Source organism: Salvelinus fontinalis, chromosome 23, assembly GCF_029448725.1.
Source record: "Salvelinus fontinalis isolate EN_2023a chromosome 23, ASM2944872v1, whole genome shotgun sequence".
In the NCBI taxonomy this organism is placed as follows: Eukaryota; Metazoa; Chordata; class Actinopteri; order Salmoniformes; family Salmonidae; genus Salvelinus; species Salvelinus fontinalis.
Genome location: NC_074687.1, coordinates 19,844,081 through 19,867,271, shown reverse-complemented (window position 1 = coordinate 19,867,271; position 23,191 = coordinate 19,844,081). Strand labels below are relative to the sequence as shown.

At 41.7% G+C, this 23,191-nt stretch overlaps 1 protein-coding gene across 2 annotated transcripts in view; it reads left to right on the top strand.

Annotated features, from left to right (window-relative positions):
• Window positions 1–23,191, top strand: part of LOC129820988 (mannosyl-oligosaccharide 1,2-alpha-mannosidase IB) — a 128,106-nt gene that overhangs the window by 20,238 nt on the left and 84,677 nt on the right. For both annotated transcript variants that reach the window (XM_055878176.1, XM_055878177.1), the window contains exon 4: window positions 10,730–10,985. In XM_055878176.1, the coding sequence (XP_055734151.1) occupies window positions 10,730–10,985 (256 nt within the window). The remainder of the gene's footprint in view (window positions 1–10,729; window positions 10,986–23,191) is intronic.

Genomic DNA, 23,191 nt, shown 5'->3' with positions numbered 1-23,191 from the left:
TGGGGGGGGGGGGGGGGGGGAGAACGACCACCGACTGGGAGAAATCGTCTTGAACGGTCATCTAACTCGGAATTCCAACACAAACTCAGGCCTTTATCTTGAGCTCCGACTTTCAGACCTGAAGATCACTGACGTCATGATTTGACCTCAAATTTTTCAGTGTTCCCAGTTGTCTTAAAAGCACCACCAGATGCTGCAGCCGCTCTTGCGCTCTCTGACAGATTCTCCACTTCAGGGCTCTACCTGTATGCTGTACACGTGTGGTAAATAAGCTGCATAACGAATATACTGTACACGGGCCAATTAAATTTCCACAAAATTATGCAAGTGAACCTATAGACCAATAAACCTGACCAGTCATGTATTTCTATCGACTGATATTTCCATCAATGAATAGGTAAACAAATTAATATTCTCCTGGAGCCGGTGCCAATTTTATTTGACTATAAACCTGTCTCCCTGTTTTATTATACTTCTGAGTACTAGAAGTCATCACGAATAATAAAGCAAGGAAAATGCTAACAGGTGAGTACTTTTTGCCGGTCATCACAAGGTAAACTGATATTTTAGGCGTAGCTTTTAGAGTTAGAATTAAGGTTAAGGACAATAGGCTTTTGAATGGGAATCAATTGGTCCTTACAAGTACAGTAAAATGTGTGTGAGAGAGAAAGGAGAAAGCAGCAGTAGGTTAGATGACAACATCTGAGATCAACAATAGTGGTTCTCTTCGGCCATCGTTAAGGGATTCTCTAAAGCTGTGTGAAAACGCCACATCCTGGTATCCACAAATTGCACTGTGACAAAGACTGCCCTCTTTTCTCCCAGCATTATCGCACATATAGGTAATTACTAGGGTTGGGAGGTATCCAGATTTCCATACCTTAATACTGTTCCTGTGCCATCCCGGGATATATACGGTATTACCGGTAGTGTAAACACGGGGCGCTGTTTGTTTTTTCAAATGTAATAAAATCCCCAAAACACATCCCTTACCAAAATGCTAACAAGTACCAAGGACTTCTCATAGCGGAGGCTAGGTAAATGCTAATTTACTACTAGGACAGACAACCCAGCTCATAAAGTGTGGCAAGTATCTCAAAACGCAGTTTGCAGCATGCACAAAACAAATATTAGGCAGCAGGGATAATGTCTCTGCTGCTGTTACCAAGAAGCTTGATCTTGCTAGCTAGCGTTAGCCACTTTAATGACATTAGCAAGTTAGCAAAATGAAGCTGGGGAGAATTTATTTGGCAGAGCTTAGTTAACTTAATAGTTTGTTACAGTGGTGTAAAGTACTTAAGTAAAAATACCTCAACTACTTTAGTACTTTAAAGTATCTGTACTTTACTATTTATACACTGCTCAAAAAAATAAAGGGAACACTTAAACAACACAATGTAACTCCAAGTCAATCACACTTCTGTGAAATCAAACTGTCCACTTAGGAAGCAACACTGATTGACAATAAATTTCACATGCTGTTGTGCAAATGGAATAGACAAAAGGTGGAAATTATAGGCAGTTAGCAAGACACCCCCCAAAACAGGAGTGATTCTGCAGGTGGTGACCACAGGGTCACAGGGAGGGCCACAGGGAGGGTGAAAATCCAAAAACATTCTCTTTTACTCAGAGTATTATTAATATCACCTCCCCTGTCTGATATCTTAACTTTCTCTATGCCACAAAATCTAAAGGTGGAAATGTCATGCTTCATGTCATTGAAATGTACAGCGACTGGATACTCCCTGTCGTTTCTCCTGATTGAACTTTTATGTTCACTAATTCTCTGTTTAAGAGAGCGGGTGGTTTTACCGACATAACAGAGCCCACATGGACATTTAATAATGTAAATAACATGGGTGGTGGAACACGTAATAATGTCATTTATTTGGAACCTTTTTCCTGTGTGTGGGTGACAGAAATATTGACACTTCATCATGTTGTTGCACTGTGCGCATCCTCTGCATTTATAGCTTCCATTTGGTAGAGGGCGTAAAAGTGCTTGGCTAATTTTCTTAAGTGGCTGGCAGTTGGCATGAACCAATTTATCGCGTAAATTGCGACCTCTCCTATACACAATACGTGGTGGATATTTAAATTCAGCCGGCAAAGCTGGGTCCGATGATAAAATATGCCAGTGTTTCTTGACCACCTCTCCCACTTTTCGCGAATTCAAAGTATATGTAGTTGTGAACATTACGGAGTGTTCTGTAGCTTTAGCGGGTCTTTTTTGTAGCAGTTCATCTCGTGTTTTTTCCAATGCCAAGTTATGAGCTTCATCCACACATTGTGATGAATAGCCTCTTTTTAGAAACCTCATGCGCATCTCCGCTGCTTTTTCTAGATAATCATCTGTGGAGTGGCATATACGGCGCAGTCTAAAAAATTGGCTTCTTGGAAGTCCTCTTTTTAATGGCTCAGGGTGGAAGCTGTCACCCTGTAATAGAGTATTTCTGTCCGTTTCTTTTCTATATAGACTTGTAAACAAGGTTCCATTTGATTTCTCAATCCACATATCGAGATAATGAACACGTTTAGTGTCACGTTCAATAGTGAATTTGAGATTAGGGTCAATGTCATTGAGTAGTGCCATAAACTCTGACAGTTCTTCTTCGGTTCCTACCCATATACAAAAAATGTCATCAATATATCGATACCACTTAAGGACTTTATTCAAAAATGGATTCTCGTTTTCATTATTAACAAAACGTTCTTCAAAAAGACCCATATAGAGGTTGGCATAGCTCGGAGCAAATGTAGAGCCCATCGATGTTCCATTCGTTTGGAGGTAGTATTCATCATCAAACCTGAAATAGTTGTACGTCAAAACATATTCAGCCAACTCTAGAATGAAGTTTGTTGGTGGATATTCATTAGTATCTCTGTCTCCCAAATAGTGTGCTAGTGCTGCCAGCCCCCCCACATGGGGAATGCTGGTATAAAGACTCTCGACGTCTAATGTGACCAAAATACAGTCTTCTTTTAAACCCGTTATTGGTGAGATCTTGTTTATGAAGTCTATAGAGTCCTTTACATATGATGGCAATGATTGCACATGAGATTTAATAAAAGAGTCTACAAAGTGTGACAATGGCTCTAGCATTGAGCCTATTCCTGCAACCACTGGTCTGCCTGGATAGTTGCCTTGTTGTGTTTTAGGTTTGTGTAATTTCGGTAAAATGTATAAGCATGGACGTATGGCACATTTTATAATACTCTGAGTAAAAGAGAATGTTTTTGGATTTTCACCCTCCAGACATTGTTTCCAAAAGGACTTAATGATGAAATGCCTTTGTATGTTATGCTGTGAATTGGAACATGAAATGTGTGTCTCTTGTAGATTATTCTGACGTTTTTCATATGATGTATCCAATGACTAATGAACTTGCTATGTCCTCATTGAGATTATACAGAAGTGTTCAATACGCCTTATTTATACACTTTTGTAAGAGTTATGAAATGCACATTGTTATATTTGGTAGCACTTATTTATTTTCCTTTGCTTCCAACCCCCTTCGATGTGTAGAACGGATGTGGGTGGAGCCAGGTCTACATAAGGGTGCAACTTTCAAAAAATCCCAAAAGCTCTGACGAAGGCCGTGTGGCCGATACGTAAGCTTATTAAATATCGGTGATACTATCAAGAGCAGTGTGCGGTTTCCTTTTCCTTCATCTTGTTCAATTGATGCCATGCACCTGCAAATAAGATTGCTCAGATGTGCGAGTGCCTTTTTGTATTTGTATTACTTCACTACATTCCTAAAGAAAATACTGTACTTTTTACTCCATACATTTTCCCTGACACCCAAAAGTACTCTTTACATTTTGAATGCTTTGCAGGACAGAAAAATGGCCCAATTCACTCACTTATCAAGAGAACATCCCTGGTCATCCCTACTGCCTCTGATCTGGCAGACTCACTAAGCACATGCTTCGTTTGTAAATGATGTCTGAGTGTACCCGTCTATCCGTAAAAATTAAAAATGGTGCCGTATTATATATATTCATATATTGCTTAATATAAGGAATTTGAAATAATTTTTGCTTTTGTTACTTAAATATTTAAAAACAAATACTACTTGAGTAGAAGTCAAAGTATTTTACTGGGTGACTTTTACTTGAGTCATTTTCTATTAAGCTGTCTTTTACTTAAGTATGACAATTGGCTACTTTTTCCACATATGTACCAGTCAAGTTTGGACACACCTACTTGTTCAGTTTCTTTTTACTATTTTCTACATTGTAGAATAATAGTGAAGACATCGAATCTATGAAATAACACATATGGAATCATGTAGTAACCAAAAAAGTGTTAAACAAATCAAAATATATTTAAGATTCTTCAAAGTAGCCACCCTTTGCCTTGATGGCAGCTTTGCGCACTCTTGGCATTCTCTCTACCATCTTCACCTGGAATACTTTTCCAACAGTCTTGAAGGAGTTCCCACATATGCTGTTGGCTGCTTTTCCTTCTCTCTGCAGTCCAGCTCATCCCAAACCATTTCGATTGTGGAGGCCAGGATTGTGGAGGCCAGGTCATCTGACGCAGCACTCCATCACTCTCCTTCTTGGTCAAATAGCTCTTTCACAGCCTGGAGGAGTGTTTTGAGTCATTGTCCTGTTGAAAAACAAATGATTGTCCCTCTAAGCGCTAACCAGATGAGATGGTGTATCGCTGCCGAATGCTGTGGTAGCCATGCTGGTTAAGTATGCCTTGAATTCTAAATCACTGACAGTGTCACCAGCAAAGCACTATCACACCACCACCTCCATGCTTCAGGGGGGGAACCACACATGCGGAGTTCATCCATGCGGAGTTCATCCGTTCACCTACTCGGCGTCTCACAAGACACGGCGGTTGGAACCAAAAATCTCAAATTTGGACTCATCAGACCAAAAGACAGATTTCCACCGGTCTAATGTCCATTGCTCGTGTTTCTTGGCCCAAGCAAGTCTCTTCTTATTATTGGTGTACTTTTTAGTAGTGGTTTCTTTGCAGAAGTTCGACCATGAAGGCCTGATTTCAACCAGCCTCTGAACAGTTGATGTGTCTGTTACCTGAACTCTGCTGCCCAAATAAATGGTTCAGTCTGAGGTGCAGTTAACTCTAATTAACTTATGCTCTGCAGCAGAGGTAACTCTGCGACTTCCTTTCCTATGGCGGTTCTCAGAGCCAGTTTCATCATAGCGCTTGATTGTTTTTGCGACCACTTGAAGAAACGTTCAAAGTTCTTGAAATGTTCATTGACTGACCTTCATGTTTTAAAGTAAGGATGGACTGTCATCTGTTTGCTTATTTGAGCTGTTCTTGCCATAATATGGACTTAGCCCTATTTAGTAAAAGACCATCATCTGTATACCACCCCTACCTTGTCACAACACAACTGATTGGTTCAAACACATTAAGAAGGAAAGAAATTCCACAAATTAACGTTTTAACAAGGCACACCTGTTATTTGAATTGCATTTCAGGTGACTACCCCCATGAAGCTGGTTGAGAGAATGCAAAGAGTGTGCAAAGCTGTCATCAAGGCAAAGGGTGGTTACTTTGAAGCGTCTCAAATATAAAATCTATTTTAACACTTTTGCTTACTACATGATTTCATAGTTGTGATGTCTTCGCTATTACTCTACAAGGTAGACAATGGTACAAATGAAGAGAACACCCTTGTGAGTAGGTGTCAACTTTTGACTGGTATTGTGTGTGTAGCTGGCAAACATTACTTGTGAATTTCATGCGTATCACCTCACTTAAGTTGCGCTGCAGGAGTGACTTGTGTCACGAAGCTCCCATTTTGCTCATTATGCTTCTTTGTAAACAAACACGTGGCTGGCTCAAACCGCTGTTTTGGGCAAGCTTCATAAGGAAAAAGCTAAATGAAGAAAAATTATCAAACAGGCAAAATGAACATTCTGCTTTATCTGTTACCTATTGCAGAAGTTGACTGCAGGTATTTATTTAAAGTACTTGCTAATTTTCAAAGCCCAAAAAACTTCATTTACCAAAATGCTAACAAAATGTACTAAGGAATCCTTATAGACAACACTAAATTCTAACAAGCACATTGTGAACATTTTGTACAGTTTCTGACCTAAATTATACAAGTAACTCATGCTACTCAGTTTGCTGCACGCACAAAATGAATATTAGCCAGCAAGGCTTTTGATTCAGTAGGGGTTACCAAGCGAATGCTTGATTTTAGAAGAGGCTTAACATTTTGCCAACTAGCTACTAAATTAGCAAACCAAATGCACAACTGCACAGCATTTAGCCCATTTTAGACTTACCTTAATATTTCTAAGATATCTAGCTGACAAACATTTAGTTGTGAATCCCATACTGGAATTAGATCACCTGGCGCATGCTGCACGACAGTCAGTTTCTCAAGGCTCCGTTCTCTTGTCGTTGTGTGCTTCGCAAACCAACACCACATGACTAGGGTTGCAAATGGTTACACAAGGCAATTCTAGGTCTTGTGGCATATTTTGGTTAAACTGTCCCCAATTCAATGGAATTGCAACCCTCTGCATTCTTCCATCACATGTACAGCTGATTCTGAAGATCTTGCACTCTAATGAGATGCTATTGAGCCCAGACTACTACACTGTCTGAGCCAAGGACTACACGCTTTCTGGAAAGTTTTGATTACAATGCTGGGTGGGGTGAATATATTTTATGACATACATGATTGTTTTGGAGATATAACAACGGAATTTATCGAACAAAAGAACCATTTATGATGTTTATGGACATATTGGATTGCCAACAGAAAATCTTCAAAGGTATGGCATGAATTATATCGTTATTTCTGAGTTTTTGAAATCTGACACGGTGGCTAGATTAACTAGAAGTTAAGCTGTATTTTGGTGTATTGCAAGTTAAATATTTCTATATATATTTTTTTGAATTTCACTCTCTGCAATTTCACTGGCTGTTGTCGAAACGTTCCGCTAGCGGAACCCCTAGCCGTAAAAGGTTAACTATTTATCTGTACATGCAATTGTTTGTTTTTCTACTCGTTTTTCCCCTAATCTTTACATGAAAATGCCACGGGCACTATCTGATGTGTGGAGACATTTCACTGCAGCTAATGTAGAATGAAAAGCTGTGTACATTTGCAAATATTGTGCCAAAACATATGTGAAGAATGCAACAAAGATGCAGAATCATCTGGCCAAGAGCATAAAGTTCCCTCAGCACTGACAACAAGCAACCTCTGAAAAAAGTCCTACTTCTTTTCGAGGTGAAAACGATGAATCGGACACCTTATCGATAGCAACAGCTCACGGTCCTCCTGGAATCAGAAGTTTTTGTTGACTCAATGGAGGAACGTAGTCAGAAATGCTGATGAATGTCTTGCTCGAGCTGTGTATGTAACTGGTTCACCTCTGATGCTCACAGGCAATGTGTATTGGAAGAGATTTCTGAATGTTCTTCGCCCAGCATACACCCCTCCAACCAGACATGCTTTATCTACTCTTACTGGATATAGAGCAAATCATAGAGAGCAGACTATTGCAATCATCTCTGATGGCTGGTAAAATGTTCGTGGGCAAGGAATAATTAACTACATTATCTCCACCCCCATCCAGTATTCTACAAGAGCACAGACACAAGGGACAACAGACACACGGTCTCTACATTTCAGATGAGCTGAAGGCAGTCATCAATGACCTTGGACCACAGAAGGTATTTGCACTGGTGACAGACAATGCTGTGAACATGAAGTCTGCTTGGTCTAAAGTGGAGGAGTCCTACCCTCACATCACACCCATTTGCTGTGGTGCTCATGCATTGAATCTGCTCCTCAAGGACGTCATGGCACTGAACAATGGAAACACTCTACAAAAGTGCCAAGAAAATGGTTAGGTATGAAGGGTCATCGAGTTATAGCAGCAATCTACCTCACCAAGCAAAGTGAGAAGAATAAGAGCACCACATTGAAGCTGCCTAGCAACACCTGTTGGGGTGGTGTTGTCATCATATTTGACAGTCTCCTGGAGGGGAAGGTGTCTCTCCAAGAAATGGCCATATCGCACTCTGCCAATATGGACAGCCCAATCAAGAGGATCCTCCTGGATGATGTATTTTGGGAGAGAGTGTTAACCAGCCTGAAACTCCTGAAACCTATAGCAGTAGCCATTGCACGGATTGAGGGAGACAATGTCGTCCTGTCTGATGTTCAGACTCTGCTTGCAGATGTAAGATAATAAATCCGTACTGCCCTGCCCACTTCACTGTTGCTCCAAGCGGTTCTGAAATAAATCAAAAAGTGTGAAGACTTCTGCCTGAAGCCCATACATGCCGCAGCGTACATGTTGGACCCCAAGTATGCTGGAAAGGGCATCCTGTCTGGTCCAAGCAAGGGCTTTGGGATGGAGATGCATTATGGCAGTCGTGCCAACATCTCATCAGCCACCTGGTGGAAGGGACTTTGTGGATCTGAGAATCTTTCCCCTGTTGCCTACATTTTTTTCTTTCTCATTTTGTCTGTCATAGTTGAAGTGTACCTCTGATGAAAATTACAGGCCTCATCTTTTTAAGTGGGAGAACTTGCACAATTGGTGGCTGACAATACTTTTTTGCCCCACTGTACATCCGAAGCATAATAGTAATTACATTGTGGTGCAGTCTTGACAATCTTTTCTCATAGACCGGCTGCAAGTGTTCTAGCATTACCATGGTTACACCCTGCTGCCTCCGTTTTGCCAGTCATTATTTCCATGGTTAATATTATTTTCCTAGATATGGCAGTGTTCTGCCTTTACCATTGCTGATGATCTCTTTTGACACAGCACCAAATGTTCCTGTAACAATAGAAGATGAGATGCCATTGGAAGAGGCTAATGAAAGCAGGAAGTGACTATGACGATGCACATGACTGCAGGCACTAATCAGGAAGGTTGTGGTGATTTCTCTTGTCTGCTGAAGGGAACAGGAACGTTAGCCGAGGCAGGCTTGATTGCTGGGGCCTGGGCTCATGTCTTCGTCACCATAATTGAGTCGGATGTTGACTCCGCCCATTAGGCCCAGGGCTGTATAGTAATGCCGTATTATTGGTGTTTCATGTTGTCATCCTGGCCTTTCCGTCTCACTAGGAGCCGTTATAGCAAGGTGTGTGATGAAAACACCCTCATTACACGCTGCCGTGCCACACACATGTAAACACTCATGACCGCTAAGCGCTTCAGTCAGTCAGTCTGAACATTTATAACCCACTAAATATCATATTTGAATGCATGTTTGCGAGGGCATACTTATCGATGCATATGACTCCAGCCCTCTGGGGGGTTAGAAATGCCAGTACAGTGTGTCTATCCGGACTGAGTCAGTTCTAAACACACACAAACCTCATCACTGTGTAAACCCATTTCCTATCAATTAGTATGGAGACCGACACGCACATCGACATAAATGTTCTGATGCCCAGGTTAATGTAAGTAGTGTGGCACTGTTATTTTGGCCCTGGGGTGTGGCTAGGCCCACATCAGGGAACCGTATGGTTATGAAAAAAACAGGATCACTGTCTATGCTGGGAGCCAGTCCACTTTGAATGAAGGAAGGGTAATTCATTTAAAATGCCTGTCTGTCTTGGTGAGTTAAAGGTGCTGCATGGTCAATCCCATTTCTGTATTGGCCGTGCAACATTTACAGGGATACGGCCTCTGCAGAAGTCAGGGCATTCATGCTTCTTGCGCTTCGCAGAGCTGTTGTGAAGGAAGATGTCAAGGAAGTGAGTGTGTTTATACAGGACCTCCCGCCCCCACCTACCGTCAACCAATCATGTCAATGCGGAGCTATACGGAGCCCTCCACATTGTTATAACATTTGGGAGGCGCATGGTGATGCGGCAAGGAGCTCAATTTGGCCTCTGCATGCCTCTGGAGGCTCCACAATTGCATCATATCCTCCAAATGGAGCCTGAGACCACTTTTTCGGATCAAGCATAAATTGGATTTTTAATGTTTTAATGGCCGCAATGAAATGCCTCCTGTCTGTGCTACAGTAAGTGATCTGATCTCTGACCCCCCCCCCCCCCCCCCGATGTGCAGCTCTCTATTCTCTGCCGACCTAGGGGCTCATCATAGGTGAAGTGAGCCGTGATGGTGGATCTCGTCAGAGCACGTCTCTATATCCACTTGACCCCTTTTTTGGCTGTGTTTCATCTCGCTCTCTCCTCTCAATTTCATGCTTTCTTTTATCGCTGTACTGCTAGAGATGTTGGCTTTCTGTCTGTTTCTGTGCGTACAGCTCAGGCTGTACTGTGTGTTTTTGTCTGTGTGGCAGTTGCTCTAATGCACTTTGACTCACGGCTGGCTTTTATCTGTCCTGTTCTCTCCCTCTCTCTTCTCCCTCTCTCTCACACACGCAAGTCCCCTGCTCTGTCAGGGTTTAGTCCTCCAGTTCACAGCCCGCATCTCCAGGGCCCTTACTCTGAGAACTGGTAGAGGTGTTTTATAATATCTAACATATCTAGTATATTATAGAACCACAAGAGAATAGGGATTAAGAGGACCATTTTTTTTGTCAAGGCTTTCGATTCCTTTGTATTTATTTTTCCACAATAGGCTGAATATGGCCTTAAGGAATAATCCCAGACATGTGGACCAGATTTTTACTTTGTTATACAATGTTAGGCATATATGTAATATTTCAATCTGTTTGGTTTGATGTAATTTACTTCCTGGTTGTGTTGTAACCTGTGGCTGATTTCCTGTCTCTCTTTAGGGAGGAGGAGGAGAGCCTGCGGGATAAGATCCGAGCGGACCACGAGCGGGCGTTGCAGGAAGCAAAGGAGAAGCTGAGGAAGTCCCGGGACGAGCTGCGAGCTGAGATCCAGACAGAGAAGAGCAAAGTGCTGGAGGACCTGAAGAAGGAGGGGCCCAAGCCGTTACCGCCGGTCCCCATGCCCAAGGTGGTGGGGGTCAACGATGGAGACCCTGGGGAGCCCGACATCAAGGAGAAACGAGACAAGATCAGAGAGGTGAGAGGGAGAAGGGTCTTGCGACGTCGTTGCGTGTGTCTTTTACCTGCCCCTATTTTTCAGCTATGTCCTGTGTCTCGATCTGATCGTGCAGTTGCTATTTCTGAGGTGCTAAGTGGAGACAGACAGAGCCAACCTGAGACCGCTTTCCTTTCCCCCATCCATCCATTCCATGAGATAATTACCTTGTTTAATCCCTTTCTGAACACTTACTGCGGCACAGGGCCAGCCCATTCACTCTAAACCTGCCTTTGTCTTCCAACCTGCCTTTTGTTCCCACATAATTATCATTCAAAGTATGCTGCCGTAAACTCCCAAATGAGGAGCGCTAATAGCTATACGGTGGCCACCTGATTGCTTTGTGACTGTGAGCACAAGTCATATCTCTATAGAACACGCGCTGACTGTCATCAACGATAATGTTTTAATCACGAGGATGGCTATTTGTGTCGCGCTGTTGCAAAATGTATTTTTTTTTTACTTGCATGTTTTGCAGTCACGACTTGTTTAACTTGTTTAATAGAATGAAAATGATGCATACCATCTGTCCAACCAATAACATCACTGTATACTGTACGTCCCTGCTCTGTGTTTACTTGGTAGTGTAGCGAGCCACTAGCCAGGTCAGTGCCCTGTGTTCACCAACAACCTATAGGAAGGACGTCAGAGACCTGGCCGTGTGGTGCCATGACAACAACCTCTCCCTCAATGTGAGCAAGACAAGGGAGCTGATTGTGGACTACAGGAAAAGGTGGGCCGAACAGGCCCCCATTAACATCGACTGGGCTGTAGTGGAGTGGGTTGAGAGTTTCATGTTCCTTGGTGTCCACATCACCAATGAACTAACATGGTCCAAACACACCAAGACAGTCGTGAAGAGGGCACAACTACTCCTTTCCCCCCTCAGGAGACTGAAAAGATTTGTCATGGGTCCCCAGATCCTCAAAATGTTCTACAGCTGCACCATCGAGAGCATCCTGACTGGTTGCATCACCGCCTGGTATGGCAACTGCTCGGCATCTGACCGTAAGGTACTACAGAGGGTAGTGCGTTTGGCCCAGTACATCACTGGGGCCAAGCTTCCTGCCATCCAGGACCTATATAATAGGCAGTGTCAGAGGAAAGCCCATAAAATTGTCAGACTCCAGTCACCCAATAGACTGTTTTCTCTTCTACCGTACGGAAAGCGGTACAGGAACGCCAAGTCTAGGACCAAAAGGCTCCTCAACAGCTTCTTACCCCCAAGCTGAACAATTAATCAAATGTCCACTGGATTATTTATTTCATGTACAAGTTATCTCGATTAACCTGTACCCCCGCACATTGACCCTGTATTTAGCCTCGTTATTTTATTCTGTTGATTTTTATAATTTTTTACTTATTTTATTGGGTGAAATATTTTCTTAACTCATGAACTGCACTGTTGGTTAAGGGTTTGTAAGTAAGCATTTCACAGTTAGGTCTACACCTGTTGTATTTGGCGCATGTGACAGTTTGATTTTTGATCTGTGGAGACACAGGGATCACTTATGGGTTCATGTAGCTACTCCTCAAAGTAGGGCGGCGATCATGCTGTCATGTCACTGGGGTACTGCAAAATTTTGGTAACGTTCCCAAAATTTCCTGGTTTTCCAGAAATTCTATTTGAATGATTCCTGGATTTCTTGCTTATTCTTCGTAATTCCAGGGATCTTCCAACCAGGATTTCTGGAGAACTGGGACTTTTTCCAAAAGTCAACATTCTTTTTTTTCAACCTTATTTCACTCAGCCTGTCCCTAGAAATCCAACCCTCTTCAAAGTTCAGGTTCCCACCATATACCAAATCGCCACCACCATATTCATATTTCCTATAGGGACCAGAGCTGACATGCTAGCCCTCCATTAGCTTGAAAAGAGTGCACTATTCCCCTCCACTTTGGTTATGACAGGGCTGGTGGTGCAGCCGTTATGCTTTTGTCATGAGGAAGATTGAGGAGAACTTTTGAGGGGAGGAAAAAGACCCCAAAAAATTGTGTGGGGGGGGGGTTTATTTGATACAGAGGAAAATAGTGGTCTTTGATTGGTTAGGATTATAGCATTGTGGTGTTTTTAGAAAAAATGGGAAAAGACGTGTTATACTGCATTTATTAGAATTTGTTTGCGTGAATGATTTTGTTACCTAAATAATTTCTTGACCATAAATTATTCAATTATCACAGTTGAGTGAGTGGCTATAGTTATCAAATTTCTGCTTGTGTGTTTTAGAGCTCGACCGATTATGGGATTTTTGTATCTATTTTTAGAGTGGAACTATTCACCGATAACTGATGTCTGCTGATGATAATTATAATAATAGCTGGAATATTAAAACATATATCTTCTGTATGGATTGTGCTTAACAGCCCTACAAAAATACTCAAAGCAGATTTCTTAAATTTAAGGAAGAAACATATAATGGATTTGGAAGCTGAGCATTTTTGATAATTGGCTAACTTATTTTTGACAAATGAGGGCATTGCTGTTTTCTTATGGTCATTTGGTTTATTCCAAAAGTAAATCACACCTGTACAGTATGAATGAAACATGATTTATGGAAGTGGATAATTAAATGATAACAGTAGGGAAAAATGACATAGATTGCAGAATAATTCAAAATTTAGGCAAGATTTGAATTTGTGAACTAAAAGGTTAGGAGCACCACATAAAATGTAGGAGCACCAGAAAGACTAGATTTTCTAATGGAAAAACACCCTACCATGGCACTTCATGTAACAGTACATGGACAATTCACATTTTATTGAGCTGTCAAGCTTCTATATACTCAGTACTTGTAGAAACAGCACCGTAGAAACAGTTCACAGTAGTTAACTCTCCTCTCTGACTAGTGTAACTGCGTTGGGTGATCGCGTCCAGTCTTGCTGTAGCATGCCAAGGCAAGATAGGCTAGGGCCATGTAAAGAGCGCCCTCTTCAGCACAAATATTATCTGTCCTTTTCAGTGGATTAAATGGTGATACAGATACTTCCGTAAACGGCTAATATCGTCCGACCATATCGGTCAGCCGATAAATTGGTCGGGTTCTAGTGTTATTCCCCATGGAGCTGGGTAGTGTGACTATTAAGCCCAGATAAATCAATAGCTAAAGTAGGCCTTTTTTTTTTTTTTTTTTTACGGGATCTAAATGCTGCCTGTACAGAGATGTATGGGCCCATAAAGATGGCACTCAGATGGAGATGTGGAATCTGCTGAGAACTGTTTCCTGAAGCATTCTGGCCTGTTCTGAAAGAACTCCCTGGGTTTACCATCATGCTGTGAATGTTTGTTCAGGACGTGTTGCTTTATTCATTTGTTCGTTTTGAGACTCGTTACTAAGCACTAGCCCCGCATCAAACATTGTGGGCGCTGCTCGTTATTTCTCAAAGTTTGTATGAAAGAGAAACTCATCGCTGTATTTGCGTTTCATGATTGAACTCAGTCAGAACTTGTGGATATCATGAGTCCGTTTGACAGAGGTGAGTGATGGCGTGTGGTAATGACAGTGGCTGACAGCATATCATCTGTTGCTGAACGACAGTGCTGCAGCGTGTGTCGCGGAGTGATCTTCAAGAGAACTGCACAAAAAAGATCAGGTAAACCGCGAAGCACACGGGCATCTCGCACTCACGCAGCTGCCAAACTGAGCAGAGACCGCTGCTAAGCGGAGAGCGCACTGAACCGAGAGCGCAGTTGCACTTGGCCAAATCAATTCCAGTAATGAAATAATTACACGTTGCGACCCACCATTAACAGGTTGCGACACACACTTTAAGAAAGGCTGCTGTAGACCATCTACAGTAAGACTATCCAAAAAACCTCTTACCCAACGTTCCTATAGATTGTTGAGAGCCATTATTTTGTTAACACTAATACAGTATATGCATTATGTTTCCTGCTATGAAAGTATCTGCCTGTTTTGCTGCTGGTTCTCACTCCCTCTAACCACTGTGTGCATAGAGGAGGGAGAGATGCATTCTGAAAAGCACGAGCATATGACTGTTGCTGAAAATGCAGCTACTGTTCTAGTTAGAGTAGAGTCACAGCTTTCTGTGAGGATGTAATGTATTTGTCACCTCTTAATATTGAGTTCATGGCACCAATTGTGTAGTACGGTTTTGATGCACCTGTGGAGCATGCCTTTTGCAGTGAATAGGCCTACATAAGGGATGGGTAACATTGATGGGGGTAGGGGCCACAAAAAAGTTGAACTTATCGGAGGGGCCACAGTGGCTCGTGGGATCTGGCCATAGCCAATTGGGGGCCCTAAATTAAATTGAGGATTTTAACCCCCATCAGCTAAGTCTGTGTGTGTTAATGTGTTAGGTTCTAATTCTCAGAGTAAAAACTCAACGGACATTTATGAAAACTTAACCAAGTTTATTTTGCCCAGAGGGTCAATACAGCTGCATTCAGACAACACATGTTTCCACCACCACAAGTGTATATATACTCCCAATTTAGGCACTCCTCATCTCCTATCCTTACATCTGTTATGGTCCGACAGGAAGACAGAGTGATAGGATAATAAACCATTGTTTCTCCCTTTTTGGGATCTGACCTGACCTCAACCCTCTGGAGGCCTAATCCAAAGACCTCCACCCATCTCCCCTAACACATTCCAAAGCCATCTGGCTCCTACAGATAACCATTAACTTCTCTGGGATATGTGGGACGCTAACGTCCCACTTGGCCAGAAGCCAGTAAAAATGCAGAGCGCCAAATTCAAATAAATTACTATAAAAATCAAACTTTCATGAAATCACACATGAAAGACACCAAATTAAAGCTACACTTGTTGTGAATCCAGCCAACATGATTTCAAAAAGGATTTACGGCGAAAGCACACCAAACGATTATGTTAGGTCAGTACATAGCCACAGAAAAACAGCCATTTTTCCAGCCAAAGAGAGTAACAAAAAGCAGAAATAGAGATAAAATTAATCACTAACCTTTGATCTTCATCAGATGACACAATTAGGACTTCATGTTACACAATACATGTATGTTTTGTTCGGTAAAGTTCATATTTATATCCAAAAATCTGAGTTTAGGCGGGACGCTACTGTCTCACTTGGCCAAAAGCCAGAGAAAATGCAGAGCGCCATATTCAAATAAATTACTATAAAAATCAAACTTTCATTAAATCACACATGAAAGATACCAAATTAAAGCTACACTGGTTGTGAATCCAGCCAACATGTCAGAATTCAAATAGGCTTTTCGGTGAAAGCAAACAATGCTATTATCTGAGTTAGCACCATAGTAAACAAAGAGAGGGAGGCATATTTCAACCCTGCAGGCGCGACACAAAACTCAGAAATAAAAATATAATTCATGCCTTACCTTTGACGAGCTTCTGTTGTTGGCACTCCAATATGTCCCATAAACATCACAAATGGTCCTTTTGTTCGATTAATTCCGTCGATATATATCCAAAATGTCAATTTATTTGGCGCGTTTGATCCAGAAAAACACCGGTTCCAACTCGTGAAACGTGACTACAAAATATCTCAAAAGTTACCTGTAAACTTTGCTAAAACATTTCAAACTACTTTTGTAATACAACTTTAGGTATTTTTTTTACGTAAATAATCGATAAAATTGAAGACGGGATGATCTGTGTTCAATACAGGATTAAAACTGCAATTCTAAACATTTTGTCATATGGTGGAGAAAAATGTTTGTTCAGTTTTATATGATATCCGATGAACAATGGGGGGCCCCCTGGATGGTTATTTGACCATGACTTTGAGATATCAGCTGATGTAAGGGCTATATAAATACATTTGATTTGATTTGACTACTACACGTTTAGTCTAGCAGCCAGCTATCTTAACAATCTAAAAAATGTTAGCTTACATGGGCTAATTAAGTGAATCTGACTGACCTAACAAGAGAAACTGCTGATGTACAACCAAATTTCAAAATTGCTCCTTGTGTATTTTACTATTCTAACTCAAAAATATGTTGGGGAGCAGGGTTTTATCCGAGGGCCTACAAAAGGGTCCAGGCCGCTAGTTGCCTATCCCTCGTCTACATCAAGTAGCCTAGGCCTAGCGCTGAAATAGTTTTTGTAGGACATCTGCCATGTAGGCTAATTGATCATCTAGCAACAATATCATATTGAGAGTTAACAATCTAGCTAAGTGTTTTGAGTTTCCAGGTGGTGAATAATATAGGCTAATATGCACAAAGATTCTCTGAAGAGCCAAAAAGAAGTCTGATAATTCTAGATCCTATTTTGACATGTTGCACATTCAAATATCTATTATGCATTTCCTGGAAATGTTATTTGAAATGGCTTAGGCCTACTTTTTGAATCATAGGCTACCATCTCAGTTGTCTTGCTTGGCACGTTTCTTTTTTGTTGTCTAGAGCACTGCCGCTAATGTGAAGTAACTGTCCATTAAAGATAAATGTTTGTCGTTGTATTTATCTAGCGAAATAGTTACATTTAATGCGTTATGACTTTTTGAGTGTGTCCATGAATATCACACATCTCCTCTAGGGCATCGTAAAGCTCTCTCGCTCTCTGAAGCCTGCTTCTAGCAGGGCCATCTGTACTCATTCTAACACGGTGTAACGACACTTATTTCTCATAGGGTTTACATCTAAATCGATAGTCTAGTTCAACTGATATTTATCTGTTTTTAAGGATGAACCGTCCTCTTCACCATTTGATACTATTTGTGAAACTGCAAAATAGGCATCTAGAGAGCAAATGAGAAAATAAGATCCATTGGCCACAGCACTATGCTATAGGCCCCTTTCCACATCTAACACGACTCATCTCAGGGAGCCAATCTAGGTTTCTGCTCTGTGTGATACACACTGTCGTAAGCTATGCCCACCCTATACAGCCGTATATCCCAAGAAGAGAAACACTACCCGGTGACCAGAATCCATGATTCATGAGAATTTAGACCTCTATATATTATGTATAGATGTCGTGGATCTATATTTCAACAGTATCCTCTCTGCTAGAACACACTTCTGAATATGTATGAGTTGGTAAGTAGGGCTGGCACGGTTACCGTATAATCATGTAACTGACAGTTATAGATGACTACCATCATGAAAACGTATTTTAAAAATAAAATGTAATAACATCAATACATTTTTTTGGGGAAAAAACAGCTGACTGAAGGTGGGCCGGCCGGGCATTCGTGCTTTTGAGTCCGATTCTGCTGTAACATGGATTGTACAACACATTGTACAACATGATTAAACTTTGTTCCTTTTCTTTTTTCGTATTCAAACCGTTATTACGGGGGCAGTGGTCGCTTGACCGTCACTGCCCTATCGGTAAGTGAGGATGTGTTTGGCAACATGATTCCATGACTGTTTTGCTGTCGTTTAGCACTTCTCTTAAATGGAAAGATGGTGAAAAGAGATGTGGTGAAAGGACATGTCTGTATTCCAGGCAAACCACAGCAGCTAAATGCTGAGTATAGGCTTAACGAGTAGCATGGTGATGGGCTGATGAGTGTGACGGAGAAACTGGAAGAGGACAAGACAGACCCACAATGCCACTCACCTCAGGACTGTTGCCACAGTAGCTCATATCAGTGTTGTCTCTGGTGTTTGAACTATGCGCCGATACCGATATTTTCCTTGCAAAAAAAGAACCCGATACCGATATTGAACATTTTAGCAGCCTTTTTAAGCATTCTAGTACAGTTTAAATAGTTGAAACACACACACTGCCAAAAAGTAATTTTGTTGGCGTTTACCTATGTCCCCATTACCAGTAAAACATAATAAAAACCCATTTCTTTCACCTACTTGCTGTGCTGTTTCATTGTTCATTTGTTCAACCAGGATTTCATTTGCACTGTCACGGTGTGCACTGTGTCTGTTTCCATCTTGTTCAGCTGTGGCTGTAACATTTCACGTAAACCCTGTTTCTTGTCTGCATCGAAGTAGCGGTCCTTGTACCTAGCATTGAGCATGGTGGCGACCCAGTAGAGGCTCAGAGAGAATGCCACCGAATCGCTTGTTCTCACAGCCTCTAGTTGAGTACTTTCCCAAGTTAACCTGACGTTCTGTCGGCATTTTTGTTGAACAGGACTTTCAATGTCATGACAGGGTATCATGTCTGCTGCGGACTCAGTTGAGCTTATTTCTCAAGTCAGTTGTTCAAATGGAGCTAGGAGTGTTCATGTTTCAAACATGTTCTCAATGCCACTGAAATGGCAGCAGCAGTGTCATGACGTTGCCCTCTCTGGGTACAGCAAGCCCCATCCCCCTCTCCCTGCCTCTCTCTGCTCCTACAACCAGGCTGCTGTGGTGAGAGGTCGTAAATTCCTAGGGAAGACCCTGCCTCATGGCCACACAGTATAGAGACAGAATGAGTTTTCATAGAGAACAAAGGAATTTCTTCCACCTCACAGACCTTGAGGTCCGAACAACATTTATGTTCCAGAGAAGGTATAAAAGATCGGTGAAGAATCCAGCTACGAACTGGTCCGTTTGTTACATTTTGGTGAAGCTCATGGGAGACGGTGTGGCCACATTACCATAACGCTGTTTATATAATAGCCTCAGATATGAGGTTTACATCTAATTGTTGTATAAGATGAATGAGTGAGGATGATACTGTCTGTAAAATTGTGTAATGTGGTTTTGGACTGTTTAATGAAGGAAACTCCAATTCCCTTTTGAGTTTAACTAAATCAGAGGACTGCCCAGGAGCCCGGTTAGGGTCAAGCATCATGGGACAAGCCCTTTTCTGCAACTCCTGAATAAAACCCCAACTTTGAGAAATTCTCATTAGACCATGTTTTTCTCCATTACGGGAGGACAAAGGTTGCAGACCATTGCTGAATCTTTTAACCATACCACGTGGTTAACCTCTCAGCTAGGGGGCAGAATTTTTATGTTTGGGAAAATAACGTTCCCAAGGTAAACGGACTATTTCTCAGGTGAAGATACTAGAATATGCATATAATTGACAGATTAGGATAAAAAACACTCAAAAGTTTCCAAAACTGTCAAAATATTGTCTGTGAGAACTCCAACCCGGAAGTGCCTTTTATTTGGAAAAATCCCTGTTCCGTTGCCTGCCCCTCCATTTAAAGGGGTATCAACCAGATTCCTTTTCCAATGGCTTCCACAGGCTGTGACCAGGCGTTAGACATAGTTTCAAGCTTTTAATTTGAAAAATTAGCGAGATTTTTTAAAAAGTGTCAGGTGTCCTTTGATTAGTTCCTGCGTGTGACAGATGTAGCTCGACATTTTCTTTCTCTGTAGTATTGAATAGGTTACCGTCCGGTTGAAATATCATCGATTATGTATGTTAAAAACAACCTGAGGATTGATTATAAAAAACCTTCGACATGTTTCTTCTAACATTACGGATACTTTTTGGAATTTTCGTCCCCCCTTCAGGACCGGAACGAGCCTGTGGTTTTCTGAACATAACGCGTAAACCAAATGGCGGTTTTTGGTTATAAAACTAATCTTTATCGAACAAAAAGAACATTTATTGTGTAACTGGGAGTCTTGTGAATACCTGTAACTGGGAGTCCGAAGATTATCAAAGGTAAGCGATTAATTTTATTGCTCTTATAACTTTCGTGACCAAGCTAATTTAAGGCTAGCTGTTCTTAGTGTTTTGTCTAGTGATTGATAAACTCTCAAACGCTTGGATTGCTTTCGCTGTAAAGCATATTTTCAAAATCTGACACGATAGGTGGATTAACAACAAGCTACGCTGTGTTTTGGTATATTTCACTTGTGATTTCATGATTATAAATATTTTATAATTTTTTATAATTTATTTTTTTAAATTCGGTTCTCTGCAGTTTAGCGGTTGTTGTTGATAAATGATCCCGATAACGGGATCCGTGCGTCAAGAAGTTAAACTCTTAGACTATCGATACCGACAGAATAAGAACAAGTCTTTGATATTAATTACTAGTCTGCAGCTAGGAATTCGGTATCATTGAACGCGAAGAACGACAACCGCCGAAACAACCATTCTACAACAACATGAATGAATGTCGCTCTGAACTAGCCACTCTAACCATGACCTAGAGAGAGAGACGGACACTTCTACAAAAGAAACAAACTTTTCAACAGCAATCAAGACGACACACTGAGCGTAAATATATATATATTGATTGCAATTGTTCCCGAATGAGTGAGCTTTCATGTGCAAAGGATTAGTATTTCAATTGTTCTAATTATCAACTTTGTAGTGTCTCATCTCAGTTGACCCCCATTTCCCCTTTTGTCCACCAAGCCGCGATACCGGTTTATCCCACTAGGGAAACTCCGTTATCATTTCCTTGTAACGATCTACTGTTTGTTTATGCATTTCTGTGAATTACTTAGTTAGTAAATAAATTATTTAAGACAATTGATGTATTTGTCTCATAGTGAAGACTGGGTTCGTGCAGATAACCAACAATTTACGACGTTTGGAATGAGACTAACGTGAGGTTAGGTAAATAATTCATTAATTCAAAGACTAATTGATCCGATATAAAATATCTGAAAGGTTATATTAGGAAATTATAACCTCCTAGTTAATTACAGTTACATGATTAATCAGTTTAATCGCGTAATACTAATTACAGAGAATCTTTGCTAAAACTAAGTCTTCAATTTAATGATAGTAAAGACACGACAGCAGTATGAGAAGAACCAGCACATTCTTGAGCATGCAATACGTCTTTCCTCAGTAGGAAATCCTCTTGGACCCACTGTGCTGTCAGACTCCTAATGGTCATGGGGCTGACATCGCTGGTCCAAATGTCAGTCGGGAAGCTAATACCTGTGATGCTCATGGATGTGCGTTTCAACAATACTGTGTAACTCCGGTAGGGCAACATCTGAAATATGGCACCTAATAGGTAGTGGTGCTCGACCAGTCGGCGAAAGACAACATCATCCACGACAGAGAATGGTTGATTGTCAAGGGCAATGAATTCCATTATCTTGGTGTGCATTTGCGTTGTCCCGCTGAAATGTTCTTACTCTTTCAAATGACTGCTCGACTTGATGACTGCTCGAGCCGCTATATTTTTTCATGGCGTCATTACGTCATCTACCTACGTTATATAGGTATTCACGTCAGCTCTGACATTGGTTTTGCGCATCTGCGTTAAACTAGTCATCGGGCCGATGCCAATGTTGGCATTTTTAGATAATGACGGACGATTCCGTCCATAGTTTGAACAGATTAAACGGAAGCAGGGAAAATAATTTATCCTTCCTGGATTAGCGAGAGAGCAAGGAGAGGGGTAGAAATGGAGAGGTTTTGTCTTCCATGTCGTGATCCTTCTGCCTGCATGTGTCGAGGGGTTTGACTGCTTCACTCTTGTTTTTCTAATTCTAACTGTGACACTGAGCCGTGTTTGAGAAGAGGCAGGAGGCTGAATGCAAGAGAGCACCTTGATTTCACGTATGTTTACTGGTTCATTTCTGCTGCCCCATAAAATGTAATGTTCTCCCCATTGTATAATATTTCTACTTCCCTGACCCGGGCAATCTCGTCATTATGATGTAATATTCCATTTTAGTATCCTTTCAACTCAAACAATCATCTGTACTTGGAAATGGATTGGGATGTCCATACCCTCTCTGTGTATGCATGCCTTTTGAAACTCTCAATGACAGGAGAACTCTCCAGTTCGGTGATTTGAACTATAGTCTTGTCAGGGAGCGTCTGTAAACGGACAGCCTGTGATCCATGGTCCTCACCCTTCCGTTAGGGACCGTCTTAGCAGGGAGGTCGAGGGGAGTGGAGTGTCTTTGTTCAGTGTTGGCACGGCTTTCTGGGATCGATAGAGGTGGGGGGCGGCCTGGGATACTGGGAGCCCTGGGGGGAGAGGACTGGGGAGCACAGGGACCAGTGCCATGAGTGCCATGATCATGGCTGAGCATATGCCCAGTATAGGGAGTGAGAAAGAAGAGGCGAGGGAGGGAGCATAGTAGTGCACACGGAAGTACTCAGGGTCAGAGAGACTGGGAGAGAGAGGCAGAATACCAGTTAATATTATCCCAAAGAACAGTCACAGCAAGGTCAGGAGAATGTGCCAGAGGGAATGGGCCCAGTCAGTTTTCATTTGAAGGCAAAAGCTTCTCAACAAAGTGGCGACTCTCTAATATTGTACTACTACCCAAACTTGTTCACCTGACTGCCCTGTTTACTGGCTGTGATTGCTATTCTGACAGGGGTGTA